This window comes from Dipodomys merriami, unplaced genomic scaffold (genome assembly GCF_024711535.1).
Source record: "Dipodomys merriami isolate MVZ:Mamm:240054 unplaced genomic scaffold, mDipMer1.0.p SCAF_1, whole genome shotgun sequence".
NCBI classification, from domain to species: Eukaryota; Metazoa; Chordata; class Mammalia; order Rodentia; family Heteromyidae; genus Dipodomys; species Dipodomys merriami.
In genome coordinates this window covers 104413810-104437196 of record NW_027202270.1, presented here as the reverse complement: position 1 = coordinate 104437196, position 23387 = coordinate 104413810, and the positions used below count along the sequence as shown (strand labels likewise).

The 23387-nt window shown below is 41.2% G+C and overlaps 1 protein-coding gene across 3 annotated transcripts in view; it reads left to right on the top strand.

Moving 5' to 3' along the window:
• The first annotated feature begins 17083 nt into the window (after positions 1-17083).
• The window catches only part of Slc25a21 (solute carrier family 25 member 21), a 549817-nt gene continuing 543513 nt past the window's right edge, over positions 17084-23387 (top strand). For 2 of the 3 annotated variants that reach the window (XM_070026841.1, XM_070026833.1), the window contains exon 1: positions 17447-17523. Coding sequence is in view for 1 of the 3 variants with exons in the window: in XM_070026825.1 (XP_069882926.1) it covers positions 17445-17523 (79 nt within the window). In the remaining 2 variants the exon portion in view is untranslated. Of the gene's footprint in view, positions 17524-23387 lie in introns of all 3 variants that reach the window. The other variant, XM_070026825.1, reaches the window with a different exon arrangement.

Below are 23387 nucleotides of genomic sequence, written 5' to 3'. Positions count from 1 at the left end.
AAGAAGACAGAAAGACAAAAAGCATTAGTATATGCAAGAAATTATAGCCATAGACGTGAATGATCAAGATAATATCTATTGAGTAATAGCAGAAGACAGTTCAGTATCTTAACTCCTAACAAGGTCAAGCCTTTAAAGTTAAAATATAGGAAACAGCAATCAAAAAGGAGAGTGCTATATATCAGAAAAACAGCAGCTATAAAATGCTACTTAGTGGTCAAGGCTCATCAAAATAATGACTTGAAAATGTCTATCATAGAGGAAGAAATGAAAGCATGGGGAATCAGATTTCTAAAAATATAGATGGTATAGCAAAGTCAGAATTAAATCATGAACTGATTCTGCTCCCATTTTCTTCTGTATCAGCCTCAGTTCTACTTTCTATCATGTTTCTTTTGATGGATTATATCTTATCTTTTCCTGAAAACAATTTTAAAGGCCTCCCTTTCTCATTTTCTCCCTCTGTCCCCCATACCTTCTTTCTCCAGTCCTGTGGCTTGAACTCCAATGCCTAGTGCTGTCCCTGAAATTTTTTTTTTTTTTTTTTTGTCGGTCATGGGGCTTGAACTCTGGGCCTGGGCGCTGTCCCTCAGCTCTTCAGCTCAAGGCGAGCGCTCTACCACTTGAGCTACAGCGCCACTTCCGGTTTTCTGGTGGTTTATTGGAGATAGAAGTCTCACGGTCTCTCCTGCCCGGGCTGGCTTTGAACCGAGATACTCAGATCTCAGCCTCCTGAGTAGCTAGGATTACAGGTGTGAGCCACCAGCGCCCAGCTTGTCCCTGAAAATTTTGTTCAAGTCTAGTGCTCTACCACCACTTGAGCCATAGCTCTACTTTCAGCGTTTTTTGGTTGTTAATTTGAAATAAGAGTATCATAGGCTTTGTAGCCTCATATTTGGCCAACTTCTTACATAAACAGAAATATCAGGCTAATAGAATATGTATTTCACTATTTAACATCAAACAAATACTATGAGGTTAACATTTTTCAGTTTCTCAGTCTCTTCAATAATTACTGACTTGTCAATGATGTCAGTACTGTGACTAACACTAGAATATACAAGAGAGATTAAGAGAGAAAAGCAAGGAGGGAAAGGGAGAGGAGAGAGAGAATATATTGAATATCTGTGAGTCTCAAAGATATTACAGTAGTTGAAAAGGAAGCTTAAGAGCTGGTCCTTCCATTGAATCAACCCTTGAGTTGGGAAGGATCACTGGAACTGATTATTCTGGATTCTGAAATATAGTTACACAATTGTGGCATCCCAGGACAGTTTAAAAGTGACTGATGAATTTTGATGTTTAGCATAGCAGCTATCACTGCCTTTCTCACCCCCACAGCCACATGGAAGGAGACTTTGGAGAGAGTAACCCACATTAGTGGCACAGATGGCAGATAACAAAGTGTATAATAAGGATCTTGTCCTCTAACAGTCTGTGATTTGATCTACTTTGGTGGGTCATGGAGGGCCCAGAATAGAGACTGTCATTGTTGTAACCTCATTAAGCTGAAGCTGCTTCATAGGCAGCATCTGTTGAAACAATTTTAAGAGAAGAAATACTTTGTTTTCTTTCTTTTTTTTTAAACTGGATTCAGGAATTCAAGGAAATGTCAAGTTTATGCCTAATCATGCAGATATTAGAACAAAGACTTTAGAAACTGCAGATGATAATAAGTATAGTCTTTGCAAAAAGTTCAAAAAAAGGTCATTAAACAGATAATAGCTTTCAACAAGAAACACACTTTTAGGGGAGAAATGAAAATCAAATTTCTAGAGTTATCATGTAACTTACTAAAATGTCCAGTTCTCAACAACAAAAAATTACAAAGTATACAAAGAATTAAGAAAGCACAGCCCATTCATGGAAGAAACAAAAGAAATAGACAGAAGCTATCCTTAAAGAAGCTAAGATACAGGGCTGGGAATATGGCTTAGTGCCTAGCATGCATGGAGCCCTGGGTTGGATTCCTCAGTACCACATACACAGAAAAAGCCAGAAGTGGTTCTGTGGCTCATGTGGTAGAGTGTTAGTCTTGAGCAAAAGCAGGTCAGGAACAGTACCCAGGCCCAGAGTTCAAGCCCCAGGACTGGCAAAAACAAACAAAATAAAACAATAAAAAGAACCTAAGATAATGTGTGAAATGAACTGGTCGAATGAAAATGCTTGGAGAATGGAAGGAAACTAGAGTAATAGCCAGTAAGCAGAAGGAATAAGTAAACGAGTGAGTAATGGGGAATATAAATGAAGACACAGAAAATATAAAAAGAAACAAACAAATTCTTGATATGAAAAATAATAAGAACTGAAGTAGGAAGATCACTAAGGATTCCAACAGCATATTTAAGCAGCCAGAAAAATCAGCAAACTCAAGAACAGGCGGCAAAATTACACTTTGAGGAACAGAAGAAAACATAACAAAAAAAATAGAGGCCTAAAGGAACTATTGGATACTACCAAGTATATCAACTTATGTATCACAGTTTGCTAGTTCAGTCCAGCAGATATCTTGAAGATAGATGAAGTATATGTGCATGCAGTCATGTTTTATACCACCATGGGGTAAGAAATGAGTTTAAGAGATGGACATGATTAAAATTAAGTACTCTTTCCCATTATCTTCTTTTGAAAGGCCAGATTTTTTAGGTCTGCCTCTTTTCAGCAACAAATCAAATGTGCACATTGCAAGAGGTAGTTAACAGACTATCAGGAAGCTGTTGGATAAGTATATGTGGGCATTCATCTGGTCTTTTGACAGGATTACTACAGAAAGTCAACTCAGAATCCTGTGTCTTTACTTAGACACAAGATTGGCTATTACAGCCAAGTGCTGGTAGCTCATGCTTGTAATCCTAGCTACTTAGGAGACTGAGATCTGAGGATCGGGGTTCAAAGCCAGCCTGGACAGGAAAGTCTGTGAAACTCCAATTAATCACCAGAAAACTGGACCCTATGACCAACCCACCCTCCAACAACAACAAAAAGATGAGCAATCATCCATCCATCCACTTCCCACAGTCACCAGGGATTCTCCATGCATATGGTTCATTCATATTTTCTGTACCCAGTCAGAGTTCCTAGAGGGATCTAAGATTCCTGCTAAAGAAGTCCTAGAAGGAAAAAGACAAAAAGAGGCAAAAACCTCAGTAAATAATGATCAAAACCTTCCACAGTTTGATTAGACATGAACATCTTTTATTAAATGAATTGTGACTTCTTCAAATTCATGTTAAACCCTAACACCAACATGACTGTGTTTTGAGGAGCTTTTAAGTAGATAAATAAATATAAAGGAGACAATAAAGATGGGACTCTAATCCAAAAGGATTGATGTCTTTGTTTAGGAAAGGAAGAAGCACCAAACCTTTTCCATTCCATATATACACAGAGAAAAATACCATGTGATAACATAATGAAAAAAAGTGGCTTTCTAATAAGCCAGTGGGGCCTCATTATGAACAAGCTGTTGACATCATAATTTTATAGTCTCTGGAACTGTGAGAAAGCTGGAGAACAGGGGCTGGGAAGTTGGCTCAGTGGTAGGGTGCTTGCCTTGCATGTGTGAGGACCTGGGTTTGATTCCTCAGCATCACATAAGCAGAAAAAGCCAGAAGTGGTGCTGTGGCTTAAGTGGTAGAGCGCTAGCCTCGAGCTGAAGAGCTGAGGGACAGCACCCAGGCCCCACAACCGATTTAAAAAAAGAAGAAAAAAAAAGAATCTGGAGAAAAGTGGTACTTCATAACAAGAAAGAGAAAACCTGCTTGTTAAAGTAATATTTGGGGCTAGGAATGTGGTTCAAATGGTACAGTGCTACCCTTGAGCAAAAGAAGCTCAGGGACAGTGCCCAAGCCCTGATTTCAAGCCCCAGGACTGGCAAGAAAAAAATAAAGTACTATTTTTGCAAATGCTTGAAGTATAGAAGAAAAAATATGGGAATGTTTAGGGAAAAAATCCTTGGCATAGGGAAAAACATAAAAATATGAGAGCTTAGTTGGTGTAGTTAAAAAATGTCAAGAAAATCGGGGGCTAGGAAGGTAGCTCAGTGATAGAGTGCTTGCTAGCATGCATGAGGCCCTGGGTTTGATTCCTCAGCACCACATAAACAGAAAAAGTCTCTGTGGCGCTGTGGCTCAAGTGGTAGAGTGCTAGCCTTGAGCTGAAGAGCTGAGGGACAGCATCCAGGCCCAGAGTTCAAGTGCAATAACTGACACCCCCCCCAAAAAAAATAAAGTCAAGAAAATCAATGTGACAAGAGTAGTATACATGCCAGGTGCTGGTGGCTATTCAGGAGGCTGAGATCCGAGGAGGGCAGTTCAAAGCCAGTCCAGGCAGGAAAGTCCGTGAGACTCTGATCTCCAATAAACAACCAGAAAACTGGAAGTGGCACTGTGGCTCAACTGGTAGCCTTGAGCTGGAGCTCAGGGAACAGCACCCAGGTCCAGAGTTCAAGCTCTACAACCTAACCCCCCCCCCCAAAAAAAAAAAAAAAACATAGTATACATGAGAAGAGTACTGATGATTAGTCTAAACCAAATCTTCGTGAGTTATGAGTAGAATTTTGGACTCTATTTTAAGAGTTACAGAAAGCCAGTATAGGACTGAAAGATGTTTTGAAGGGATCCCTCTGGCTGCTGCAACTACAGTATTCAATTCAATTTGTAAGAAATTTTCCAGAGGGCTGGGAAAGTGGCTTAGTAGTAGAGTACTTGCCTCACATGCATGAAACCCTGGGTTTGAGTCCTCAGTACTACATAAACAGAAAAAGCTGGAGGTGGCGCTGTGGCTTAAGTGGTAGAGCTCCAGCCTTGAGCAAAAGAAACCCAGGAACAGTGCCCAGGCCCCATGACAAGAAAAAAAAAAGTGCCAGTCACTAATGCCTAGATCACCAATTCCAGATCAAGAAATATCTGACCTCACTACCCAACTCTTCCCTTAAGTAACTAGGTAACTTTGTCAAGGCACACAATCCCTTCACACCTTCAATTTATTCATCTGTCAAATAAAGAATTTACTAAAGTTTCTTACAGCCCTGTCATACTATGATTTCACAAAATTAAGTAGCCTTTATTATTAGTTCTTTTTTTATTATAGTTTTTATTGTAAAGATACTGTAAGAGGGGTTACAGTTACATGAGTAAGATAATAAGTACATTTCCTCTTGAGCATTGTTACCTCCTCCTTTGTTTTGCTCCAGCCATCCCTTCCCTCCTTACCTTCCCAACTCCTCCCTCCCACCTCCTCTCAAGTTGTAAAGATCATTTTTAACATAGTGTATTGTATGTCTCATTGTTACAATGGGCCAGCCTGTATCCTTGTTTCAACATTTTGTTATTTCCCTTCCCCTTCCCAAGTTAGAAAAATGAATATACAAGATTCAGGGTAGTAGAATCAAGTACAGTAAAAACAGGGATTATACCATGAGGAAAGAACATATGAAAGAAACAAAAGAGGGGCTGGGAAGGTGGCTCAGTGGTAGAGTGATGCCTTGCATGCATGAGGCCCTGGGTTCGATTCCTCGGCACCACATAAGCAGAAAAAGCCAGAAGTGGCGCTGTGGCTCAAGTGGTAGAGTGCTAGCCTTGAGCTGGAAAGCTCAGGGACAGTGCCCAGGCCCTGAGTTCAAGCCCCATAACTGACCAAAAAGAAACAAAAGAAACCACATAGTACATTATAAGTACATTAAAAACAACAGCAACAAAGATAAAATCTCTGTGTTTCTAGCACCATCTTATAGTTCTTTTACTTAAACCAGTGATTTCACAGTCAAGAAATTTTGCCTTCTAGGGCATATTTAGTAATATATGGAGACATTTTTGGTTGTTATACTATGTGTGTAACGCTGTGTTTCTCTGTCATCTTCTAGGTAGAAGACAGGGATATCTAACATGTACAGGACAGCTACCCTTAACTAGTAACAGTGCTTCTGTGGAGAAACTCTTAGAAAAAATTAGGGGATGGGGAAAGAGAGATCAACAGAAGAGGTTAGTCTGACTGAATTATAATATAGGTATGTGTGAATTACCATAGTGAAATCATTTTGTATAATTAATATATGCTTAAAAGAACAGGAAAGGCTGAGTACTAGTGGCTCATGCCTGTAATCCGAGGTACTCAGGAGGCTGAGATCTCAGAACTGTGATTCAAAGCTAGCCATGGCAGGAAAGTCTGTGAAACTCTTTTTTTTGGTCCAGTCGTGGGGCCTGAACTCTGTGCCTGGGTGCTATCCCTCAGCTTTTCAGCTCAAGGCTAGCCCTCTACTGCTTGAGCCACAGCGCCACTTCCAGCTTTTTTTCTTTTTGCTTGTGTGGTGCTGAGCAATCAAACCCAGGGCCTCATGTATGCAAGCCAAGCGCTCTACCACTGAGCCACCTTCCCAGCCCCAAGTCTGTGAAACTCTTATCTCCAATAAACCACCAGAAAACCAAAAGTGGCACTATGGCTCAAGTGGTAGAGCTAGATCGATAGCCTTGAGCTGAAGAGCTGAGGGACAGCACCCAGGCCCAGATTCAAGCATCATAACCAACAACAAACAAACAGAAAAGTCACACATATTTACACATTCACATTTTATTAGCATTGAATTTAGAACTTTTCTGAATTTAGATACTATATGGTATCTGATTTAATTAATTTGTTGATTATCAAAGACAAGGATGTTACAACTATTTACTCTGGAAAAGTTTGCATCTCGATTATTTTTTGTATGGGTAGAAAAGTTAAAATAGAAATGAGACAGTAAAAATAATGTAAGTTCTGGGCGTGGGGGTGCCATTTTGGTGGCACTGGGGAGGCTGTGGTAGGAGGATTTGAAGTTTGAGGACAACCTGAGATACTACTTAGCAAAACTATATTTCAAAACTAAGCCAAACAAAAACAAAATAAAGTCACATAGCCAGTGACTCAGAAAGAGCTTTCCTAAGTTATACATATGTATATTCAATTAACAATCCAAATAGTATGTCTTCATGGAAGTTGCTTAAAACTCTTTGCCAATTTCCCTCCTGAGAATGGGGATATTATGAGTGACTAAACTGGTTACAAATATGTTTAGCTCAATGCCTGACAAAGGTACATATCCACAGAATATATTACAGTTTGCTGGGTAGGCTGAATAAAGACTAAAGGTTGCAGAGTGCTCTTTACTAGCACACTCCCTCCACTTTCCAAATAACTTTTTTATTGTTGTTGTTCAGTAGCATTGGGATTATTTATTTATTTATTGCCAGTCCTGGGGTTTGAACTCTGGGTCTGGACACTGTCCCTGAGCTCCTTTTTGCTCGAGACTAGCACTCTACCATTTGAACCACAGCACCACTTCCCGCTTTTTCTTTAGGTGGTACTGAGGAATTGAATCCAGGTTTTCATGCATGCTAGGCAAGCACTCTACCACTAATCCACATTCCCTGCCCTTATTGTTATTATAAAGGTGATATAAGGATTACAGTTACATAAGTCAGATAATGAATATTTCCCTGGGGGAAGGGATTGCAATCCTGCTTTTCTTAGGGATACAAATTTACCTGAAGACAAAAACAGAAACATGCTTCTAGACAGAAATACTGGCAAAGTTACAATTAAAATTTACAATTACAATTACAATTAAAAAGTATGCTCAATTTAAAATGAGATATAAAGCAAGATATACTAAGTAATTCCTAAGTTCATTATTAGGTTTATAGTATACTACTAAAATATTAGCAAGAAAGTATGTTTCTACTAAATGTATGTCACTCTATGGAACAACTAGAACCATATACATCAATGGCTCTAATCAAAGTAAATCTGAGCACACTCAAGCCTGCAGGCTTCCTTTTCCTCCATTACCCAGAGGTGGCACAATTCTACACACAAGATTACATTTCCTTTTGTACAGTATCATCTCTTCCCTTGTTCTCTTCCAGTCCCTTTCTCCTGTCTCCACCCAAGAACTGAATAGTTCACTTTCAACAAAGTGTCCAATAAGCTCCACTGCACTTTTTCACTCTTCATCCCATGAGTTATTTTATTTTTTTTTGGTCGGTCATGGGGCCTGAACTCGGCCTGGGCGCTGTCCTTCAGCTCTTCAGCTCAAAGCGAGCACTCTACCACTTGATCCATAGCACCACTTCTGGCTTTTTCTGCTTATGTGGTGCTGAGGAATTGAACCCAGGGCCTCATGCATGCAAGGCACTGAGCCACCTTCCCAGCCCATCCCATGAGTTCTGTGTTCCTCTATGCTCCCAAAGATAGACATGTGATAGACAAAGACATGATTTCATGCAGAAAGAAAAGAGACCTCTTGTTTCATATCTTGGAGTTTGTTTTGATATATATGTGTGTGTAATTTTTTTTTGGGGGGGGGGGTCTGGTCGTGGGGCCTGAACTCTGGGCCTGGGCGCTGTCCCTCAGCTCTTCAGCTCAAGGCTAGCACTCTACCACTGGAGCCACAGCGCCACTTCTGGCTTTTTTCTTTTTGCTTATGTGGTGCTGAGGAATCGAACCCAGGGCCTCAGGCATGCAAGGCAAGCGCTCTACCACTGAGCCACCTTCCCAGCCCTGTGTGTGTAATTTTTATAAACATAAAGAGGCACATAAACATCACATCTTCGTGTTTCTCCCTTAAGAGTACCTTCTTTTGGTCTCACTGTATGTGAGGGTCTAGAATCCTATATAATTTATCATATCCCAGTGTGTTTTAGAGCTGACTTTTGCATATGAAAGGAAACATGCACCATTTGTCTAAGCTTGGCTTACCTCCCTTAACATGACTTGTTCTAGGTCCATTCATTTCCCTGCAAATGATATGTTATTCTTTCTAATGGCTGTAAAAAATTCCATTGTATATAGGTATAACCTTATTTCTTGTTATGTTGTTTCTAATCTAATGTGAACTGAGAAATTAGTTCCCACTCTTTAAACAAGTTAAGACTAGACATAGTTCAGTTCTAAGAGAAGGCCTAGGGATCCACATAGATTTCTGCATGTTGACTGCCTAGATGACCTCCTAATTCCTAGATTCCCATTTATGTCCCAAATAACAGAACTCTCTCACTTGAATGACCTCTATGTATTGTTTCTAGTGTTGAATAGTTGCCTCAAATAAAAAGAGAAATGAGGGTGAGGGAAAGGAGGGATGGAGAAAGGGAACAGGTAATTTCCTCATTTTCTGCTAGTTTGGAATTGGAATTTTTTTTTCTTTTTTGGTTTTTTGGTCGGTCGTGGGGCCTGAACTCTGGGCTTGGGTGCTGTCCCTGTGCTCTTCAGCTCAAGACCAGTACTCTACTGCTTGAGCCACAACGCCACTTCTGGTTTTCGAGTGGTTTATTGGAGATAAGAGTCTCACAGACTTTCCTGCTGGGCTGGCTTTGAACCACGATCCTCAGATCTCAGCCTCCTGAGAAGCTAGGATTATAGGCGTGAGCCACTGGCACCCAGCTGGAATTGGAATATTGTCCAAAGGTATGGGGTGAACATTGACCTATGGGCTGCATAAGACTCAGGGAATCATTTGGTCTAGACCTGCCAAGGCAATCACAGGCAGGACTGGTAATTCAATAAATTCAGCAACTTTCTTCATAGAGACATAACATTAATACCAGCTAACATCACAGGCCCTTGCAAAAAACAAACAAGCCAGATACTGGTGGCTCATACCTGTAATCCTAGCTACTTGGGAGGCTGAGATCTGAGGATCATGGTTCAAAAGCAGCCCAGGCAGGAAAATCCATGAGACTCTTTTTTTTTGGGGGGGGGGGGGGTCCAGTTGTGGGGCCTGAACTCTGGGCCTGGGTGCTGTCCCTCAGCTTTTCAGCTCAAGGCTAGCACTCAACCCCTTGAGCCACAGCGCCACTTCCAGCTTTTTTTCTTTTTGCTTATATGGTGCTGAGGAATCGAACCCAGGGCCTCGTGCATGCAAGTCAAGCGCTCTACCACTGAGCCACCTTCCCAGCCCAAAAGTTGTGTTTTTTTTTTTTTGTTTTTTTTTTGGGGTCCGGTCGTGGGGCCTGAACTCTGGGCCTGGGCGCTGTCCCTCAGCTCTTCAGCTCAAGGCTAGCACTCTACCACTTGAGCCACAGCACCACTTCTGGCTTTTTTTCTTTTTGTTTATGTGGTGCTGAGGAATCGATCCCAGGGCCTCATGCATGCAAGGCAAGCACTCTACCACTGAGCCACCTTCCCAGCCCTCCATGAGACTCTTATCTCTAGTAAACCACAAGAAAACTGGAAGTGGAACAATGGCTCAGGTGGTAGAGTACTCACCTTGAGCTGAAGAGCACAGGGACAGTACCCAAGTAGAGTTGAAGCCTGATGACCAACAAAAAACAAACAACCCCCCCACCCCAAATACAAAAAATTCCCCAATTCTTCACTGATGTAAGTCTCCAGATGAGTGATATACAAGGTTGTAGAATCTTTAAGGGATAAGTCAACTAGAAAGTCATTAAATTATTAAAAGCTTGTCCTGGGGCCTCAGGAGTAACTTGTGGAACAATGTTTCTACTCTCTCTTTTGCTTCATTGAGGTGAATTTCAGTCTTGAGATGAATGGCTTTGTTCTGCTACTCACTTCCTGCCATGTCTTGTTTCACTAAAGACCCAATCATAGACGTGTGTGTGTGTGTGTGTGTGTGTGTGTGTGTGTGTGTGTGTGTGTGTGTGTGTGTTGGTATTGTTGAGCTTGAACACTGAACCTCATGATATTGACTGGCTTCTTACCATTTGAGCCACATCTCCACGTTCAGCTTTTTGTTGGTTAATTAGACATAGAAACTTCTTGGATTTGTTTGCTTAGGCTGGTTTTGAACCATAAGCCTCATGTTTCATGTTGAGTAGTTAGGGATGACAGGCATGAGTCACTGAGGCCTTTTCTTTTAAAGTGTTTGTTTGTTGTAATTTTTTATTTTTATTATTTATTTAGTTATATATTTTTTGCCAGTCCTGGGGTTTGAACTCTGGGCCTGGGCACTGTTCCTGAGCTTCTTTTGCTTAAGGTTAGCATTCTATGACTTGAGCCATAGCTCCACTTCTGGCCTTTTTTCTGTTTATGTGGTACTGAGAAATCAAAGCCAAGGCTTTAGACAGGTTAGGCAAGCACTCCACCACTAAGCCACATTCTCAGCCCTCTTTTTCTCTTTTTTGCATGTCCTGGGGCTTGAACTCCTAGGTACTGTCCCTGAGCCTCTCTGTACTCAAGGTTAGTACTCTACCACAACATCACTTCCAGCCTTTTCTGTGTATGTGGACTGAGGAATCAAACTCTGGGCTTCATACATGCTAGGCAAGCACTTTACCACTCAGTTGCATTCCTAGCCCCGAAGCCCTCTTTTTTTTTTTTATTATTGAGTAAATTTTTATTTTTTTATTGTGAAAATACCGTGCAGAGGGGTTACAATTACATGGGCAAGGTAATGAGTACATTTCTTATCAAGCATTGTTGCCTCCTCCTTTGTTTCCCCTTCCCATCTCCTCCCCTTCCCCCCCCCCCCGTAAAGTTTGCCCTCTTTTAAAGTTAGTTATTACAGGTATTTGTGTGTGTTTCTGTGTGTGTACTGGTCCTGGGGCTTGAACTCAGGCCCTGGGCACTGTCCCTGAGCTTTTCTGCTCAAGGCTACCTACCAGTCTACCACTTCAGGCTTTTGGGTGTTAATTGGAGATAAGAGTCTCATGAACTTTTCAGATAGGGTTGGCGTTAAACTGTGATCTTCAGATTTCAGCCTCCTGAATAGAGTAGCTAGTATTATAGATTTGAGCCACTAATACCCAGCAGTCACAAGTATTTTTGTTTTGTTAACTGAGAACTAGCTAACATATTAACTGTTTCATTTACACTATTCAGTAGTCTCTTGGAACTTAAAAATGCTGTTAGGTTATGCAATAACCTAATGTATAGGACCTAAAATCCTTCTTTAATAAAAGCCTTATACCTTGCTATTTGTAAATTTTAAGCTTTAAGCAGTGATACTCAGACTACCAAATTTTAAGCACATACTACTTTTAGTATATGTTCATAAAAATATCATAGAATAAATCATTTGAATAGTTCAAGAATTTAATATTGTCCATTGGTAAAGATTTGTTCAACTCATATCCATAGGTCACTGCCCAACTTTTCTACATCAAGTTCTGTATAGACTTGTTTATAGAGAATTAACTTACATTTTTTTTCCTGGTCCTGGTGCTTGAATTCAGGGCCTGCATGTTGTCTGTGAGCCTCTTTGTGCTCAAGGTTAGCCCTCTACCACTTGATCCAAAGCACCACTTCCTGCTTTTTCTGAGTAGTTAATTGGAGATAACACTCTAATGGACTTTCCTGCTCAGGCTGGCTTCAAACCTGGATCCTCAGATCTCAGCCTCATGAGTGGCTAGGATTATAGGCATGATTCACCAGTGCCTGTCTCTTGAGCTATAATTTCTAAGTACCAACATGAAATATATTTTATTTTTCCAAATTTATTATTGCGATTAAGTGGTTACATAATTTCCCAAATTTCACAGTATTGTGGGATAGTGATGCTTAGTTAAAGTCACAAACACATTCTAACTTTCCTGGAGCAACTTGTCTATCATGGCATGAAATATATTTTAAAATATGGTTCTAGTCATGGTATAGTGAATACCATGGTGTATATTACTTTCTAGTTAGATACTTATGAATTTAAGGAGAACAGAATATTTCAAAATAGCAAATAAAATCTTTAAGTGTAGCTTTTCATTCATTAAGTTTTCTAATTATGACAGAAACTACTGTTTGTTCCTATAACTTTATAGGATAATTATTTATAAAGTTATTACTTTATTTATTTTTGGGTCCGGTCATGGGGCCTGAACTCTGGGCCTGGGCACTGTCCCTCAGCTCTTCAGCTCAAGGCTAGCGCTCTACCACCTGAGCCACAGCGCCACTTCCAGCTTTTTTCTTTTTGCTTATGTGGTGCTGAGGAATCGAACCCAGGGCCTCATGTATGCAAGGCAAGCGCTCTACCACTGAGCCACCTTCCCAGCCCAAAGTTCCTACTTTATAACAGTAATGTCCCTCTACCACATTTCCCCCAAGTAAAATACATTTCCCAACCTCCCTAATAGCTAGATACAGTGCTTGTCGGCAAGTCTGGTTAATGATGGGTGTGTAATTTCTGGGGCTTTCTTTATTCTTTTTTCCTTTTCCATTTGTGGGTTACCATTGAGGAGATAAATTTTGGTCTTGCTTAAGATATTATTATTTTGGGGGGTCTGGTCATGGGGCCTGAACTCTGGGCCTGGGCACTGTCCCTCAGCTCTTCAGTTCAAGGCTAGCACTCTATCACTTGAGCCATAGCACCACTTCCGGCTTTTTTTTCTGCTTATGTGGTGCTGAGGAATCGAACCCAGGACCTCAAGCATGCAAGGCAAGTGCTCTACCACTGAGCCACCTTCCCAGACCAAGATATTACTATTTTGGAATTCTATAGTAGCAATCTCATGGCTCAATATAAAAACTAGAGTCCAGAAATCCATTGAAGAATTGGTAATAACTGAAGTTTAATTGGCATTTGAAGGTTGCTAAAGGTGAAATGTTCAGCCATTTTGTAAAATGATAAATCAATAATTTAAGTATGCAATTCCTTTAAAAATTTTAATTGTTATTATAAAGTTGATGTACAGAGTGGTTATAGCTACAAAGCTACATAAGGTGAAGAGTACATGTTTTTTCTTTTTTTTGCGGGGGGTGGGGAGCAGTCTGGGACTTGAACTCAGGGTCTGGGCACTGTCCCTGAGCTTCTTTTGCTCAAGGCTAGCACTCTACCACTTGAGCCATGGCACCACTTCTGGCCTTTCCTGTTTATATGGTACTGAGGAATCAACCCAGGGCTTTATGCATGCTAGACAAGCACTCTACCACTAAGCTACCTTTTCAGATCAAGAGTACATTTCTTTTTGGACAATGTCACCCTTTCCCTCACTTTCTCCCAGTTTAATTATGCAATTTTTAACCAAGGTAAGACACATAAATGAAAATGGCTTTAAGCCATATTAATCTATTAGGACATTACAGCATTTTCTTTCTTTTTTAAATCAGTCCTGGGCTTGAACTCAGGGTCTGGTGTTGTCACTGAGTCTCTCTGTGCTCAAGGCTAGTGCTCCACCACCAGAGCCACAGTGTCACTAAAAGGCTTTTTCTGAGTAGTTTACTGGAGATAAGAGCCTCAAGGACTTTCCTGCCTAGGTTGCCTCCTATCACAGCCTCCTGAGTAGCTAGGATTACAGGCTTGAGTCACAGGTGCCCAGCCAGCTCTGTAGCTGGTATGAGAATAAAACTAATGTGATGGGGGCTGGGAAGGTGGCTCAGTGGTAGAGTGCTTGCCTTGCATGCATGAAGCCCTGGGTTCAATTCCTCAGCACCACATAAGCAGAAAAAAAAAAGCCAGAAGTGGTGCTATGGCTCAAGTGGTAGCGTGCTAACCTTGAGCTGAAGAGCTGAGGGTCAGCACCCAGGCCCAGAGTTCAGGCCCCACGACCGGAACACCCCCCCCCCCAAAAAAAAAAAAAAAAAAAAAAACTAATGTGATGAACTGAGTCTAGAGAATCTGATATAGTAGGTCAAACAAATTTTTACCAGTTTCTAAGAGCTAAACTTTCCAGCATTCCAATATTGGTCTTGAGATAATTGGTCACAGATAAAAGATAATCCAGTAATTACAATCACAACTCTTAGCAATTGTTGACTTGACTTACCCTAGCAGATTGCTAAACTTCAGAAGGTTATTATGCTCACATCTTATCTCAGCTATTCTAGAATTGTAGGGTTGGGTTACATGTGATAATAGCCCTTGCTTTTTATTTTGTTTGTTTGGTTGTGGATCTTAAACTCTGGGCCTTGGGTGCTATCCCTGAGCAAGAGCTCAAGGAGAGCACTCTACCACTTAAGCCACAGTGCCACTTCTGATTTTCTGGTGGTTAATTGGAGATAAGAGTCTCACGGAATAATTTCCTGCCTTGTCTGGCTTTGAAGTGTGATACTTAGATCTCAGCCTCCTGAGTAGCTAGGATTACAGGCTCGAGCCACTGGTGCCTGGCCAAAGACTTTTGGGCCCAGAGTTTATGGCACAGAAGGTGACATCTGTCTTCATCCTATGGGATACAGGGTTTTTGTTTTTTTTTGCCAGTACTGGGGCTTGAAGTCTGGTCCTGGTTTTTGTCCCTGGGCTCCTTTTTTTCTAGGCTAGCACTCTATCACTTGCCCTTGCTTCTTCTTTTTTTTTTTTTGAGGTGGGGGGTCTGGTCGTGGGGCCTGAACTCTGGGTCTGGGCGCTGTTCCTCAGCTCTTCAGCTCAAGACTAGCGCTCTACCGCTTGAGACATAGCGCCACTTCTGGCTTTTTTCTTTTTGCTTATGTGGTGCTGAGGAATCGAACCCAGGGCCTCATGCATGCAAGGCAAGCACTCTACCACTGAGCCACCTTCCCAGCCCGCCCTTGCTTTTTTTTGGGGGGGGGGGATCTGGTCATGGGGCCTGAACTCTGGGCCTGGGCACTGTCCCTCAGCTCTTCAGCTCAAGGCTAGCGCTCTACCACTTGAGCCACAGCGCCACTTCCGGCTTTTTTCTTTTTGCTTATGTGGTGCTAAGGAATTGAACCCAGGGCCTCATGCATGCAAGGCAAGCGCTCTACCACTGAGCCACCTTCCCAGCCCCCGCCCTTGCTTTTTTTATACAAAGAAATTTATCATAATCCAGGGAGAACCAAAAGAGGAAACATACTGTCTTTTTTGTTTGTTTTGGGTAAGAGCACAACATGAACTCATCTTTCAGGGTAAGATTGTCAGAGGTTAAAGAATTCATAGAAATAATATTAGTGTGGGGCGCCAGTGGCTCATGCCTGTAATCCTAGCTACTCAGGAAGCAGAGATACGAGGATCTATGTTCAAAGCCTTATCTCCAAAAATAAACTGCTCAGAAAACGGGAAGTGGTGCTGTGGCTCCAGAGGTAGAGCGCTTGCCTTGAGCTAAAGAGCTTAGGGACAGTGCCCAGGCCCAGAGTTCAAGCCCCACAACCCACAAAAAGAAAAAAAAAAAGAAATAATATTAGTAAGTTACCTTTAAATCTTGACTTCAAAGTAGTATTGCTTATCCTGAAGTAATATAGGAAAGATAAATATTCTATCCTATATCTGCAAGATATAGGATCTTTTTCATTAAATTATATGATTCACAAGAAAAGGATGCTTATTGTTAATACTGCTAACACTTTAGTAAGCTCTCAGTGAATAAATGTAGGATTTGGTTAAGTATGTGCCTTATAATCATTTTTTAACATTAAAATTCTATAATTTATAAACATTAATTTTGTGGGGGTCATATAATTATTTTAGTTTTTTTTTTTTATGCTGGCCTTGGTCGATGTTCCTAAGCCTCTTTGTGCCCAAGGGTAACACTTTCCGACTTGATCCATAGTGCCAATTCCAGCTTTTTCTGAGTAGTGCATTGGAAATAAGAGTTATCAGGAACTTTCCTGCCTAGCCGGCTTTGAACTGTGATCCTCAGATATCAACCTCCTGGGTAGCTAGTATTATAGGCATGAGCCACTGCTGACCAGCTTTATTTTAGATTTAAAAACAGGTATAAATTACAAGTTTTGTTAATTAAAGGGGCTAATATGAGTAATTAAACATTTTATAGAGAGAATATACTAAAAGGTTATGTTTCTCTGTTACTCAGGTGTAGATCACAACCTTAATGTTAACAACAATCAGTTGAGAACTGGTTGAAACACAGGTCCATAAGGCCAACCTAAATATTCTGATTTAGTAGTCTTGAGATGAGGTCCATGGATTTGATTTTCTAACACTCATAAATTAAACTGAGTACCTTCTGTCCTGGGGCTTATTTGTCACCAGGCACTTTCTTTCTTCTTCTTCTTTTCCTACTCCTCCTCCCCAGTTTTTCAGTTAATAAAAACAAGTTGAGGTATGAGATAATTTTCCTTAAATTCAAATCGCTCTTTTTGCTAAAGTATTACATTAGCTCAACCGTAAAGTCCTTAGGACGTGGGCCTGCTTTGAGTTAGTTGTTATACTAGGTCAGCTCCGGGCTTGCCAGAGGGCAAGGGTTGCCCCAGGCTTCCCCCGCTGGGTTTCAGTATTTTCCAGGCAGGGCCTCCCTCCAGACAAACTCTTGATAGGATGCCAATCTAGGAAACCCAGCCTGGCCCACAGGGTCGGCCAACTCCACCCAGTCCACTAATCTCTTCAGAAACCTTGGAGCCCAGGGTGTCTAGGCTCGGCGAGAGACCACCCCGAAGCAGTGCAGCCTCCAGGTTCCGGTGATCCCGCCGCGAGCCAGTGCCCGAACCGCCTTCTCTGGGTACTCGCGGGATTGCTGCCCCGCTGGGAGCTCCGCCGGCTCCCTTCACCTGGAGAGGCTTCAGGCCTGCGTTCAGCGGAGACCCCGCTCACCCGGCTCAGCACTCGCTACCCCGTCGTGCGGCTGCCCACCATGTCCACCAAGCCCACCAAATCCAACGTCGGCTTACTGAGCGAGATTTCTCAGCAGATCTTGGCCGGTGGTTCTGCTGGTAAGGCCGCCCCCACTCTACCGCAAGCTAGTCGCCTTCCCCATCTCGTGCCCCGAAACGTTTCTCAGACAAGTCTCCCAACAGAAGTTTTGCCTGCTTTCTCAAAATTCCACAAAGCCGGGGCAGTGTCCAACCTGGGGGGTAGCTTAAAGCAAAGGAGACCTGAGCTGGCCGCTGAGGCCCGGTGTCCCAGGTAAAGTTGCCCCAGCGCCTGTGCCAGTTGCTCCAGGGTTCCTGGTCTTCTGTGTTCCTAGGCTAAAAACTGAGGCAGCAACCAGGGCCTGCAATTTTTGAGGAATCTTTTTACTTGCTGACTATTTCACTTGAAATTATTCAATCCTGCCTGACTTAAGTTTGTTGTTAATTTTTTTTCATTGTGAAAATACTGTACAGAGGGGTTACAGTTACATGGGCAAGACAATGAGTACATTTCTTATCAAGCATTGTAGCCTCCTCCTTTGTTTCCCCCTCCCATCCTTTCCCATCCTCCCCCCCCCCCGCCCCCGCCCTCGCCCCCGTTGTTAATTTTGTAGATTTTTTTTTTCTTCTAAGTTATCATGGATCTTACAAGGATCCTGCCTTCCTCGACTAAGTATTATTGTAGAATTCTGGAAGCCTTCTGAATGCATGTTGTGTGTCTCGGGATTATATTGTGCCATAAACAGACATAGTAACATTTATATGTATCTTAACACATAGAAACACTTTTGATATAATGGGTTCACATTAAATTAGAGAGATGTATACTGAGGGGAACAAAACATTTAGAAAAAGATCTACTATAACCAATCTTGAAACTAATAACTATTAAATGTGGCTGTAGAAAGTTACTAATCAGGGGCTGGGAAGGTGGCTCAGTGGTAGAGCGCTTGCCTTGCATGCCTGAGACCCTGAGTTCAATTCCTCAGCACCACATAAACAAAAAGAAGAAAGCCAGAAGTGGCACTGTGGCTCAAGTGGTAGAGCACTAGCCTTGAGCTGAAGAGCTGAGGGACAGTGCCCAAGCCCAGAGTTCAGGCCCCACGACTGGACCCCCCCCCCAAAAAAAAAGAAAGTTACTAATCATTGAATTATGCTTTGTTCACAAATTTTAAAAATATTTTAAAATGCTGGTTGAAATTTTAATCTTATATTTTCTGATACATTTTATTATAAATATATCACTACTAATTGGCATCTAATCATAAAAGTTTTATAAATGTAGGTATTCTTTCCACAACTTATTGTAACACTAATAAATTATATAAGATAATGATTGGAAGATGTCTGTTTAGCTAGTAAATTTAATTTTCAAAGAGATTTGAGCCGAGCACCAGTGGCTTATACCTGTAATCCTAGCTACTCAGGAGGCTGAGATCTGAGGATCACGGTTCAAAGCCAGCCTGGGCAAGAAAGTCCATGAGACTGTTAAACCACCAAAAAACCGGAAGTGGCCCTGTGACTCAAGTGGTAGAGTGCTCACCTTGAGCTGAAGAATGCAGGGACAGCACCCAAGCCCAGAGTTCAAGGCCCACGACTGACTCCCTTCCCCCCAAAAAAGAGAGATTTGAATTTTTTTGATAATAGTCATATTAAGACTACTTATCATGAACTACGTGCATCTCAGGGGAACCACAAGCACCATATGTATCACTCTGTGAACTTCTCTTTCTTTCTTTCTTTTTTTTTTTTTGCCAATCCTGAGACTTAAACTCAGGGCCTGGGCACTGTCCCTGAGATCCTTTTTTCTCAAGGCTAGCACTCTACCACAGCTCCACTTGCAGCTTTTTCTGTGTATGTGGTACTGAGGAACTAAACCCAGGGCTTCATGCATACTAGGCAAGCACTCTACCACTAAGCCACACTCTACCACTAAGCCCCTTTGTGCACTTTCCTATGGATGATATTTCATTAATATAAAATTGTGACTTTCAGTTTTAATCATAATTATTCAATGTTCTTCTATTATTATTATGTCAGTGGCCCTGCTGTTTTCTTACTTGTTTTCTAGTAGTGATAATCAACCTGCATCAATTTATTCACAATTTTTGGTGAAAGTCCACAATGTCCAAGGCTTTCCTAGCAATACTTGACTCACTTGATTCCCAGACTGTAACCCTGAACAAAGAAAGTTTAACTGGCTGCAGAAGAAAACAAAGCTAATTGATTAACATCCTAAGCTATGACCATTGATACATAAGTGTCTGCATATTGGTTTAAATTATTATGTAGTAGGGCATAGCTACACTCAAAACATGTTAAAAGATGTCAAATCCTTATATTGTTCTGTTTGATTATTTGATATAAATATAATGTGTGGTTCCATCTATAGTCGATACATATAGTTTCTACTATGGAATTATTGGAAAATAATGAGAGGATTTTTTTTTTTGTTGGTCATGGGGCTTGAACTCTGGGCTTGGGCGCTGTCGTTGCACTCTTCAGCTCAAGGCGAGCTCTCTACCGTTTGAGCCACACAGCCACTTCCTAATGAAAGTAATTTATACTTTCATCATAATTAAAAAGAATCACATTTTATTTGGCCCAAAACATTTACATAAAACTATATTTACTTCAGCTGTAATGATGTAGGCTAATCCTATTATACATACTAGACTAAGAGCCAGAAAGAAAGAAACATATGAGTGGTAGAATTTTAATAAAAAAAAGGTACATTTGAGTCTTTGAAACTAGAGTTCTGATTACTGATACTATCTCCTGTGTGTGTATTATATGATCTTCTGATTGTAAAGGTCAAAAATACATTCTGAGATAATGTTTTTTTAAGGGGAAAAAAAAAACATTGGGGAGATTTATTTTAGAAATACTATAGTTTCTTTTGGAATTCATTGCTTTCCTGGAAGAGCATTCCTGGAACAGACTGAAATCAGGCTGGAACATTTGAGAACTCAGGAAGTAAACTCTCTGTTTCTTACTTTTTTGTTAAGTTTTCAAAAATCCTCAAGGCAGCAAGGTAGAAGACTAATTATAGGCAAGAGTGTTCTATGGCTATTAGGATGGCTTACTGTACTTCCACAGATTTTCTTGATAAAGAGTAAATTATGCCCAAATACTTACACAGACTGCAAAACCAAGTCATTGTGGCATCAAGTTTCCTGTGATCCTAATAACTCAGATAACAATGAACCTAAAGAGGCCAGAGGATAAAATTTTAGTGGCCACCCCCTGCTATTGAGATGCTACCTTTAAACCATGGCAAAACATTTTTATAGACATTCTGAAGTTTGTATCTATAACCTAAATGGGGGTAAGGTGGAAAGCCTTATGTTCAACTGAAACTGAGGAGATGAATAAGATAAGGTCTTGTAGCAGCCTTCCACTAGATAGGAAATGCAACTTCTCAGTAGCTCACTGGGTAGCCTATCTCCCCATTCATTTGCAGAAATCATAGAACACATATGGTTGAGTTTTGCCTGGCCAGTTATGTGGAGATACACATGGCTGTTAGGTTGCAACCCTCTCAGATAGAGCTGTTTCCCTGTGTTCTCCTGATGTTGTGAGCACACTTTATTTCTTAGAGTTAACTGTTTATATTCAGCTCTTCAGTCCATGTGGTGCAACCTGGTCCCCAGCAGCTTCTGAATATACATGTTCTTGACTAGTCTTCCCAGGAGAGCATTAGAGACTGACTTGCTTTTTAAAATTTTAGGTCAAATTGTAGGGAAAGATTCAAACCAGTGTTGTCAGGGACCTACCTTACTACCAGGCAATTACAGCCAATCCCTGTGTGAAGGCTGGGATAGATGGGATGGGGATGTCTGTTGGGATCTTAAGAAACTAGGTACATCAGGAGAAGAACAATACATAACAATATGTGTCTGTCTTTTATTGCAAGGTGACTTATGTTAGAGTACCAGCTATGAGACAAAAAACTGAACAAAAGAGCAAGGCTCTGAGTTCAGACCCCGGCACCAGCACCAGCACCAGCACCAATATATATGTGTGACAAATATATGTGTGTATATATACATACATATATGTATGTGTATACATATATATGAATATATATACTTATATATACTTATGTATGTATTTATCTCTCAGTCTTGAATTTGTAGTTATTGCTATTATATACAGATATATATATAATGGTAACTTTGTCTTATGTGATAAAGTTCAGGACAAGTCAATACATACTGGAATTTTGAAACGCAGGCTGTGTTCTCAGATGGTCATTTCCCCCAAACTTCCATAGGGATTTTTTTTTTTGTTGGTCGTGCGGCTTGAACTCTGGGCTTAGGCGCTGCCCTTGTGCTCTTCAGCTCAAGGTGAGAGCTCTACCGTTTGAGCCACAGCACCACTTCCGGTTTTCTAGCGTTTTATTGGAGATAAGAGTCTCACGAGCTTTCCTGCTTGGGCTGGCTTTGAACCGCGATCCTCAGATCTCAGCCTCCTGAGTAGCTAGGATTACAGGTGTGAGCCACCAGCGCCCGCTCCATAGGGATTTTATACTCAAACCTCAGAATCTCCTTTTGATCTATGGTTGCAATTCTAGGGTCCCCCTCCTGTCTCCAGAATCTTACTCATATTCTCCTAAGTTTCCAAGTCCCACTCAGAATACCTTCTAAAGCTTGTTCTAACATGACATGAATTTATTTCTCCACATTTCCGGACTGCTGGTTTTTTTTTTTTTTTTTCCTTCAGAGGCTTATCCTTCTCCAATTGAAATTAGTATTTATTTTAGTCTGTATCCTTAGCCTTAGTAGCTTGAAATTCAGGTGATATGAGTTGTAGAATGCAATGATGATAGCTTCAGGAGGATGAGCAAGGCACAACACTGCAGGAAGGGTAAGGATGAAATTTTTATAAGAAGAGGTCGCTCTCAAAAACGATGTACTTATGACCATATAAGGTGATGATAAGCGAAATGAACCCCAAGATAGGGACACAAAACCCCTGTTTTCACTGTATTTGATTCTGGTTTCCTGTATCATATATATATATATACATATATATATATATATATATTTTTTTCTAATTTGGGGAGGGGAAGGGGAGTAACAAAATGCTGAAATAAGGATACAGGGATACAGGTTGACCCATTGTTAGCAATGAGATGTACAAGACACTATGTTGAAAATGAACTTTACAACTGGAGGGGGGTGGGAGGGAGGTGTTAGGGAGGCAGGGTGGGAAGGGATGGTAGGGGAAAAACAAAGGAGGGAGTAATGCTCAATAGGAAATGTACTCATTACCTTACTCAAGTAACTGTAATCCCTCTGTACAGTATCTTTACAATTACTGTACTCAGAAGAAAGAATGGTTGGATGAGCAGCCAAAACTATAGTGATACCTGCTAAAAATGCAGGGTCTCTCTGGCTTTATTTTATATATATATTTGTTTTGGTTGTGGGGCTTGAATTCAGGGCCTGAGCCCTGTCCCTCAGCTCTTCAGCTCAAGGCTAGTGCTCTACCACTTGAGACACAGCATCACTTCTGGCTTTTTCTGCTTCTGTGGTGTTGAGGAATTAAACCCAGGGCCTCATGCATGCAAGGCAAGCACTCTACCACTAAGCCACCTTCCCAGCCCCTATTTGAGATTGTTTGTTTTTGTTTTTGTCAGTCATAGGGTTTGAACTCTGGGTCTGGGCGCTGTCCCTCAGATCTTCAGTTCAAGGTGAGCGCTCTACCACTTGAGCCACGGCCCACTTCCAGTTTCTTGTGGTTTATTGGAGGTAAGAGTCTCATGGACTTTCCTTGCCCGGGCTGGCTTTGAACCTCAAACCTCAGATCTCAGCCTCCTGAGTAGCTAGGATTACAGGCGTAAGCCCCTGCACCCAGCTTCTTGCTTTATTTTAGACCTACCACATCTGAACCTGTATTTTAAGATAGCCAAAGTCATTGTTTGTACTTTAATGTTTTGA